General features: G+C 43.0%; 2 protein-coding genes across 7 annotated transcripts in view; one reads left to right on the top strand and one right to left on the bottom strand.

The window, feature by feature from the left end:
• Nucleotides 1-9,672, bottom strand: part of LOC137421496 (uncharacterized) — a 115,283-nt gene that overhangs the window by 6,099 nt on the left and 99,512 nt on the right. For all 3 annotated transcript variants that reach the window (XM_068107614.2, XM_068107612.2, XM_068107615.2), the window contains exon 15: nt 7,094-7,211. In XM_068107614.2, the coding sequence (XP_067963715.2) occupies nt 7,172-7,211 (40 nt within the window). In that variant the 3' untranslated portion in view covers nt 7,094-7,171. The remainder of the gene's footprint in view (nt 1-7,093; nt 7,212-9,672) is intronic.
• CNTLN (centlein) overlaps nt 3,589-9,672 on the top strand; it is a 50,158-nt gene continuing 44,074 nt past the window's right edge. For 2 of the 4 annotated variants that reach the window (XM_068107620.2, XM_068107622.2), the window contains exons 1-4: nt 3,589-3,879; nt 3,966-4,054; nt 4,666-4,750; nt 4,840-4,971. In XM_068107620.2, coding sequence (XP_067963721.2) covers nt 3,802-3,879; nt 3,966-4,054; nt 4,666-4,750; nt 4,840-4,971 — 384 coding nt within the window. In that variant the 5' untranslated portion in view covers nt 3,589-3,801. The remainder of the gene's footprint in view (nt 3,880-3,965; nt 4,055-4,665; nt 4,751-4,839; nt 4,972-9,672) is intronic. The other 2 variants (XR_013622531.1, XM_068107621.2) reach the window with 1 other exon arrangement.

Raw genomic sequence — 9,672 nt, 5'->3', positions numbered from 1 at the left:
TGAAAGCTACTGTTTTTAAGGATGTTTTAAAGGGCACGAATATCGGAATACGAAGGTGATTGCAAGTGGTAAAGCATGTGGTGAAGTGGAAAGAACTGGGAAGTGGCCATGTGCTGTGTGCAGGAAGGGTGTCGGAGTGAATTCCATTCAATGTACAATGTGCGCTGAGTGGGTTCATCAAAAATGTAGTGGTCTGAGAAGGTCATTAACCAGTGTGGCAGCTACATTCAAGTGTAAGGTGCACACAGAAGGAGCTGCAGATGGAGGAAATGTTGAGTTGGATCCTGGAGACGGCGTGAAACTGGAAGGTGTGAATTTTTTTTGCTACTTTGGAGACATGCTGAATGGAGAAGGTAGTTCAGACTCGGCAACGGTTGCTCGAGTGAGATGTGCATGGAAGAAGTTTCGGGAACTGAGTGGCGTGCTGATGAAGAGGGGAGTGTCGTTGAAGCTGAAGGGAAAGGTGTATGCTGCATGTGTGAGAAGTGTTATGATTTATGGGAGCGAGACATGGGTAATGAACGAAGGCTGGAAAGGGTGGAAATGCGAATGGTTCGGTGGATGTGTGGAGTATCGTTGAGAGAGAGGAAGACAAATGATGAATTGTGAAAGATGATGGGAATAGAGCCTGTGATGGATGCTGTGAAGAAAAACAGGTTGTGATGGTTTGGTCATGTGTTGAGGAAGGATGAAAGTGACTGGTTGAGAAGAGTGATGGAAATGAATGTAGAAGGAAGTAGAGGACGGGGAAGACCGAGAAAGACTTGGCTGAAGGTGGTGGAAGAAGAAATGCGGGCAAGGGGGTGAACAAGGGGAGATGTAGAAAATAGGGCAAAATGGAGAAGATTGTCATGGGGCCTGCAAGGCTAACCCCCGCTCCAGCAGGGAAAATGGCCTTAAAATGCCTGTTATAAAGGACACAAACTACAGGCACGAATAACTAATGTAACGTGTTTAAGGTGGTGTAAAAGATGCTGCATCAACAGCAGTAAACTTCTGAATTTTTTTTTTTTCTTCAACCTTTAAAATCTTTCTTTTATTTCAATTTAATCATATACTTCAACAGTGTAGAGCACAAATCGCCTTTTGTCACTTTCAAACCCTGTCCGTTTGGTGAACTGAGACAAAATATGCATTTTCGTCATCACGATCGATCAAATTGACCGCCCACAGACCCCGCCAATGTTTTCTCGAGACTGCGTGGGGTAAGGTGTTCTCTGAACTCTCATTTATTTGCTACAATCAAAAGCATGAATGAATAGAGTTTGTGGTCAATAGGATGGCACTAAAACTGATATCACAAACGGCCTCAAAGTCAGTTTTCAGATGTGTTGAAGGAGTAAGATATTTTGGTTCAGTAGCGTGAATTGTTTGTACTAGTGAGGTACCCGTGCTATGCACGGGTGGGAGGCCAGAAGCAAACAGACCATGCAGAAACGGTGAATGCTATAGCATGAAACCAATAAATTCCACATTCCTGTGGCACCTTCAGTCGCACGTCAGACATGGACAGCAAGTTCGTGAAGGACTTCCATGAAAAACGTACCTGTTGGTAAACAAACGGGTACGTTTGTTCCATTCCCGGTCAATGGCGAATCTGCATATGGTGATCCGCGAATTCACGTTTAGAAAGTAGAAACCATCATGGCATTCCATCATTCACTTGAACTCGATATCTCTTTTTTCATTCCAAACAGCATAACTCCAATCACAAATTAAATAACATTAATATAAAAAATAAACTTTTAACAACATTCGTGACATAAACAAATATTTAAATCCTGATGGGAAGTGCTGTACGGTTGGGTGAACACAATTACGAATTCAAAATCGTAATTGTATTCACTCCAATTTCAATCATCAATTGATACTTTAACAAAACGATTAACACGATTAACGTTTAACGATTAAACATTACGATTGAATGACGGTTGTATTGGGATATTATCAAACCCGTGCATTGTCCACTTCCGCATTCGTGGCAGGTTCATAATTATCATCAAAATCTAAACAGTATTTGTAGAATTTCAACAAGAGCCACATCACTGTTCATATCGGTAAATATTATTCCATCGTGTTTGGAAAAACTGGAAAATTGGAAAAACAATATACCCTATTTTACTCCCAAGGGTCCCTGGATTACCCACCCAAAATTTTGTTGGATCGGTTCAGCCGTTTTTGTGGTACCTTCGAACAGACGGACATTTGGTGAATTATAGTAAGATCACTGCTCATCCTTTGAATTTTCATGGGCATGTACTGCCCAAGTACATGGACCATGTACTTGGAAGTGAGAATTTTACCATGGAAATTAGCATTACTTTTTATATTATAAAAAAAAAAAAAATTGGGTGGAAGTATTTTTGGAGTAAGATTTTAGAAACATGGATAGGTAGGTATGCAATAGTCTCACTTGTGTTCCTAATGAAGGAAGCTTTGGGGCATCCATGAGTCAAGGAACGTTTCTAAGGTCAGACAATTTCTGGCAGGTGGCCACTCTGTCTCCAATGAAAGTGATAGGAATTTGTAATTACCTCCGCCACCGAAGGTGGATGGAGGTTATGTTTTCACTCCTGTCTGTCCATTTGTGAACAAAATATCTCAAAAGGTTGTGGACGGATTCGGACGAAATTTGGCAAGATGTAGCGTATGTGACGAGGACAAAATGATTCGATTTTGGTGAAGATATGGATTTGGATACGAGAATTATTTAATTCTTCAGTGATTTTTACCATTGAGAGATCGGGCAAAAAGCGATATATAACATGATATTTAAAAAATTTATGGACGAGTTATGAATAAACTTGGTGGATGAATTGGTTATCTGACAAGAAGAAGCCGATTAGATTTTAGTTCAGGTTCGAATCCATATCCGGCCTATCACTGGGATACAAAACAATCTGTTCAGCCTGGTGGAGGTTTGCGCTCTACCGAGTGCCCTTCTAGTTTGTTGAGTGGTGGCAATACGTTGCTTTGTCTTCATAAAAGACACCGAAAGATATTTAATCATAATGTCAACCATTGACCAGTGCCAGGTCCCTTGGTTTAACGTCATTGGTCTGGATGTTGATGCCTCGCCCATCATGTGAAACACCAGGGTGACAGTTTATAGCTGAGTTGACATTGAAAATTCCAAGTTGACCTTTTCAAGAACCTTCAGGTCCTCGTTACCTCCATCACCCAAGGTGGGCGGTGAACGGCCCACGGACGGACATCGGGACACACTTTGAGATTATTTCGGAGAAATTCCGAAATCTAAAAACAACTGTACTTTCGGTGACGTCACTGCAAATTGTCCACAACGATCAGGCCGTAAATCAAGCGGTTGGTCGTGAATTGCCGTAAGTCCACCAGGATCTTTCATTTCCTAGGCATACTATTTGAAATAACAGCCGTTCACAAACGCTTTGCCCGCACACCGTTTGTGAATGATAGCAAAAAATATATATATTAGTTACATTTCCCTGCAGGCTATGGGCGATCGATTTTTAACGTCATATGCACCCCACACTCAGTGCGGTCGCCTTTTGGGGGTCTCAATATGGCGGCGCGTTGACTTCCATTCAGCCGCATTGCCGTAAACCATGCGGACTGTCGTGCATTGCCGTAAATCATGCGGAATGGCGTGGACTGGACTTCCGTAAAGTTTCAACCTTCTTTTTGAGTACAGTATCGACTTGTCAGTGGCGATTTGCTGTGTTCTGGTGTTTGCATTTCTCTCCGATTTCTCATTCCTCTCCGAGTTTTGTTGCGCACGTTCCCATGTAATTCATCTCGAGGAACTGAGAAGGACTTCTTGCCATGGCGTCTTGGGAAGGTTGTGACGAGACCGCGGAAGAACGAGCGAGACGCCTCGCAGAGGAACTACGGCAATGCCAGGTGGGGAAGCCCGTCCCGTGGTCTGCGGCGTGTCCGTCGTTCGGTTCTATATTTGCATTAACTGATTTATGAATCTCCACTCGCAGGCAGACAAGGACTTCGTGTGGTCGTTATGGAAACGGTTGCAGGAAGACAAGCCGGACGTTTCCCAGGTGGTCAGCATGGTTGTGGAAAGGTAGGTGCGTTGTGACGTTGTAGGGCTATGCCGTGCTTCCTTGCAACTTGTTTCCTGCAATGTTGACTAGTTTGTACAATTTTAACTGTGCTTCAAAACTGACCGGTACAAGAAGAAGAGGAAGAGGAAGAAAAAGAAGAGTAATGTATGGCACATTTGAATGATCCGCTAAAACACAACATGACGTGTTACTTGTCTGAGAAGAGCATTGCAAGACTATGGGCAAATCCACAAATGTTCAAACTTCATGGAAGGTCTTCATTAAGTTTATTTTAAGTTCATCAGCAGAGTAGCCACGTGGGTAGAGTTTGCACATTATTTGCCAAAAAAGTAGTCTATATATTACAAGAAGACGATGTTTGTGTGGTGTGTGTTTAAAGAGGTCCAAAGGGTATATAGTGGTCCAAAGGGTCTATGGGGTGCGGTATATAAGGTCTTGAGAGTAATAAGGATCGAAAGGGTAAGATTTATCTGAAGATGGTCGTTCACTGAGTGAACGACAGGTAGGAGTGAACTTGAACAGCTGAGAAGGTAAAGTATAGATTCCTTTGGAGGCCTCTGGCTTCTTTGGTCTCTAAGTTGTATTGTAAATGACCCTGTGCTTGCTTTAGGGAGAAGCAAAGAGCAGAAGAGAAGGCCAGCAAGGTGCTGGAGATCCTGCAAGTGAAAGACCACAAGATCAGGGAATTGGAGCGGGTAAGTACCAAAGGTTTATGAAGATAGTTACACGATGTGCTGTGTCGTACTAACAAATGTGATTGATTAGCGTGTTTTTTGCAATGCAGCAATCGAGTGCACAGCAGAGAGAGCTGGATGACCTCGAGCGTAGACGTGCGACTGTAGAGGAAAGCATTTCACTTCGGGAGCAGCTGTCCGCCCTTTCGACCCATTGGGAAGAGAGTACGAGTAAAGCGCAGGTAACTACCGCAGCTTGCCGTAAATAACATCCTGCGCAGAAATTGGACTGGGCTGTTTCGCACCGCAAATTGTGCAGTGCAGTTGACTCTGTACTATCCACGAATGGACTAACCACAAACGTCCACTATCCGCATAAAATTGGCGCACGCAGATTCCTGTGGAATATCACCCAATCATAGAGAGAGAGAGTCTGAGCGTTCCCTAAGAACTCGACCAATCATGTAAATCTGTACGATGCGGTAGCCATTTTGGAAATTTAACCTTCACCGTTTAAGAGTTAAGGGGCCCAAAAGTTTGCTCGTTGCTGCTACACCACTGTCTCGTGGTGTAGCAGCAACGGGAAGTGTAGTATGCTAGCGATAGAAGGCAAATTCAAGTTTTAAGGCGGCTTGAGAATGGTGAAAGTGCAACATCGTCAAGTTATCCACGTGACCCGAGGGACGGGCTCGTGTGGATAGTACAGAGTGTGCTGTAACTCTTCCAATCGATCAAATTTTGCAATGCACTATTTGTCTTATGTGTTAATTAAGTTAATGAAGCCTGGTGTTGGCTTAGCGGTTAGGGTGCCGGCTTGGGATCCTAGGATCCTGGGTTCGCAATCCCGGTCGATCGCTGAATTAACGCCAGGGGGGTTGACTCAGCCTGTCATCCTTCCGAGGTCGGCAAATTGAGTACCAGCTTGCTGGGATGAATGATCACGGTGTGTACCCCGGATTAGAATAGGTACACCGTATCCCTGCGCATCGTAAGAGGCAACTAAGGGTTTGCGTCAGGAAGGGCATCCGGCCATAAAAACATTGCCCCAAACAGGGAACCATGATTGCCATGGGGCCCACAAGGCTAACCCCTGCTGTAGTGGGGAAAATGGCCTTAAAACGATCATTCATTCATTCATTTTTCAATGAAGTTGAACGTCGCCGTCTGCGTATACGGTATGCGGAGTTTAGTTCGCAGCGTAAAAGTTGTTGCTTCAATTTTTTTGGAAGAGAATAGAGTGTCACGCAGCTTGGGGAATAAGTTTTCAACATCCCATCACCATGGGAAGAGCTCAGATATAACTTGTTAACAGGTTACGTGAGTCCGGTCTGTTTTATTAACCTCCCAAATGGTGTAATTTTGAGCCTAATTGTACCACAGTAAGTAACAGCGAATGGATTTAACCGACCAACTGCAACGAGCGACAACACTATGATTACAAACAAATAATTCATTATGGACATGAAATCACAAAGAAAATAACGCACAATGCACCCCGATCCACAATCCTCCCTCTTTTCCTGTTTGTTCCTTGCCTTGCATATTGCGTCCCACTGAGGCTCCACTTCTGCACTACCAGTTCATTGCTTTTTGTCCCCCCACCCTCTGACAATGTCGGAGACGGAGGACATTAAAATGAACTCCGACCGACTGACTGATCGTCCATCCATGTACTTTTGTCTATGAGATATTTCAAAAACCTTTAGCATTTAGCTTTCCTCGTGACATTCGCTTAACCTGACTGGATTATGGATGTGATTGGCTGAATTATGTTGCCATGGCAACCATCTCTGTGACTTGGCTTGTGTACACAATTTTTTTTTTTTGAAAGCATTGAAAATTTAGCTTTCATATTGTCTATTCATCATGACGTTATCTCAACCTGATCAGATCACAGCTGTGATTGGCTGAATTATGTTGCCATGGCAAACATTTCGGTGATTTGGTCTGTGTACGCGATATTTCCAAAACCGTTTAATATTTAGCTTTCATATTACACAGATTTATTACTCATCCTACCCAAAAGGCGGGGGACCTGGAGCATCAGCTGTTTTTTTGTTTTTTTAACCATCTGTCACTTCGCTCTTCCATGAGCCTCAATCCTGCATAGAAAAATATAACAAACATTGAAGGTAAACTCCTCTTTCACATCTTGGGACACCCGTACCTGCTTTTAACCATTAGGAATCATTGCATGCCTCTCTTTCCTTAGCCCCACTCAGGCATCCAGTATTGATTATGGTTTTAAACAATTTGGTAGTCCTTGGAGGATGGTTCACATATTTTGTTTTGGAATTTGTTTTTTTGGAATTCCTCAAATTCCTCAAATTTGGGATTTGTTCAGGGTGCCGGCGGATAGCTCACCTACTCTTCGTGAAGGGCACCGTGGGATCTTCAACATCCACCAACTAATGCCGGCAGATGGGATGCCCAGTTTAGCATTCATCCGAGGGACGGCATACACATTGATGAATCGCCCAACCTGTAAGACACCATTATGACAGTTTATAGTTGGACCAGGATTTAAACCCAGGCTAGACAGCTCAGTGGCGAGTGCGCGTACCTTTAGGGCCCCACATCTTCACAAAAACAACGTGTACCATAATCCTTAAAGTGTTGGTGCCCTCGAAGTAGTTCCTTGGCTCGGGTTATATTGGGCGCTTTGCCATTGCCTTTCCAGCATTGTTTGTCCATGCTCTATCCTCTTAAATGCCGGGCGTCAAGCAAGGAAGCAGCACGTACCATTTTCTTGATAAAGTCTTTGTTATGACTCGGCTTGGGTTCAAACCACCGACCTCCGAGACTCGGAGCGGATGTTCTAACCATTACACCACCGAGTCTGGTCCCACTAGTGTACACTGAAATAGCTTGCCTGTTTGGTGTTCCCATCTGAGTACTTCACTCATTATGCTGGGAATTCAGGTTCAAATCCCTCCTACTGTGTTGATTTGTTTATTGTATACCAATGTCTGTTTAATTGTGTTAAAAGTATGCTCACCTGTATTTGTGCTGCATTTTATTGTGTGTACCATGTTCTTCCATTAGCCCTGGATCGCTGTATTTATGGAAAAAATAGAGAAAAGCGGACCAACCACAAACGTGCAAAACAATTGGACAGTCCAAACTAATCGTTATCCAATGTAATCATCATAATTTCCATCCTTATCATATCCTCGTGTGTTTTTGGCGACACACGTCAGAGATATCCGATCTCAAGCAATTTAAGATGCAGCTGGAACATAGAGGGCTTATTGCATCCCAATACTGGGGCAGGTTTTACCTGCTTTTGTTCGCACTCCGAGTTGATGGCTGCACCCGTGCAAGTGAAATACATGAGTTTTGGCATCTTGGATTTCCAGAAAACAAGTCACGTCCATGATCAAATAATTATTCATAATTAGTGGCGTGCTGATGAGGAGGAGAGTGTCGCTGAAGCTGAAGGGAAAGGTGTATGCTACATGTGTGAGAAGTGTTATGATTTATGGGAGCGAGACATGGGTAATGAACGTAGAGCAGCAACGAAGGCTGGAAAGGGTGGAAATGCGAATGGTTCGATGGATGTGCGGAGTATCGTTGAGAGAGAGGAGGACAAATGATGAATTGCGAAAGATGATGGGAATATTGCCTGTGATTGATGCTGTGAAGAGGAACAGGTTGAGATGGTTTGGTCATGTATTGAGGAAGGATGAAAGTGACTGGTTGAGAAGAGTGATGGAAGTTAATGTAGAAGGAAGTAGAGGACGGGGAAGACCGAGAAAGACTTGGCTAAAGATGGTGGAAGAAGAAATGCGGGCAAGGGGGTTAACAAGGAGAGATGCAGAAAATAGGGCAAAATGGAGAAGATTGTCATGGGGACCGCAAGGCTAACCCCCGCTCTAGCAGGGAAAATTGCCTTAAAATGCATGTTGTATTCGACACCAGCAACTTGTCCGTGCCCACATGGGATTCTAAACATGGTTTGGAGGGAGGTAGCAAAAATGTAAATGGCATCCTCTGTCATCAAGCCGGCAAACTGGAAGCAACAATTCACATTTATTGCCACATCTGATGCGATTTAAATGCTTTAATGTCGGTGAGGTGCTCCATTTGAAACAGTTTGTTTGATACATGTAGCTTTTTGTTGTATATACGATATATGTAGCTGGGTCCATAAAAAAAATTTGCATTGGTGTCAAAGCCAGTGACCAATTGAAAAAGAATTGGAGGATTCTCACCAGAGGAGAGAGTATTGCATTTGGGCTCGTTTGTTTGTCTGTCTGCAAAAAACGTGAGTATGTCTATTAATTACCTCCCATTGGAATCTGTGTACGTCTATTAATTACCTACCATTGGAATCTATGTACGTCTATCAATTACCTACCATTGGAACACGAGTACGTCTATTAATTACCTACCATTGGAACACGAGTACGTCTATTGATTACCTACCATTGGAATGTGTGTACGTCTATTAATTACATACCATTGGAATGTGAGTACATCTATTAATTACCTACCATTGGAACACGAGTACGTCTATTGATTACCTACCATTGGAATGTGTGTACGTCTATTAATTACATACCATTGGAACACGAGTACGTCTATTAATTACCTACCATTGGAACACGAGTACGTCTATTGATTACCTACCATTGGAATGTGTGTACGTCTATTAATTACCTACCATTGGAACACGAGTACGTCTATTGATTACCTACCATTGGAATGTGTGTACGTCTATTAATTACCTACCATTGGAATGTGAGTACATCTATTAATTACCTACCATTGGAACACGAGTACGTCTATTAATTACCTACCATTGGAATGTGAGTACATCTATTAATTACCTACCATTGGAACACGAGTACGTCTATTGATTACATACTTTTGGAATGTGAGTACGTCTATTAATTACATACCATTGGAATGTGAGTACGTCTATTAATTACCTACTATTG

This window comes from Myxine glutinosa, chromosome 2, assembly GCF_964187855.1.
Source record: "Myxine glutinosa chromosome 2, kmMyxGlut1.1, whole genome shotgun sequence".
Lineage (NCBI taxonomy): Eukaryota > Metazoa > Chordata > Myxini > Myxiniformes > Myxinidae > Myxine > Myxine glutinosa.
The sequence above is the reverse complement of the archived record's forward strand: the minus strand, read 5'-3'. Positions and strand labels throughout refer to the sequence as shown.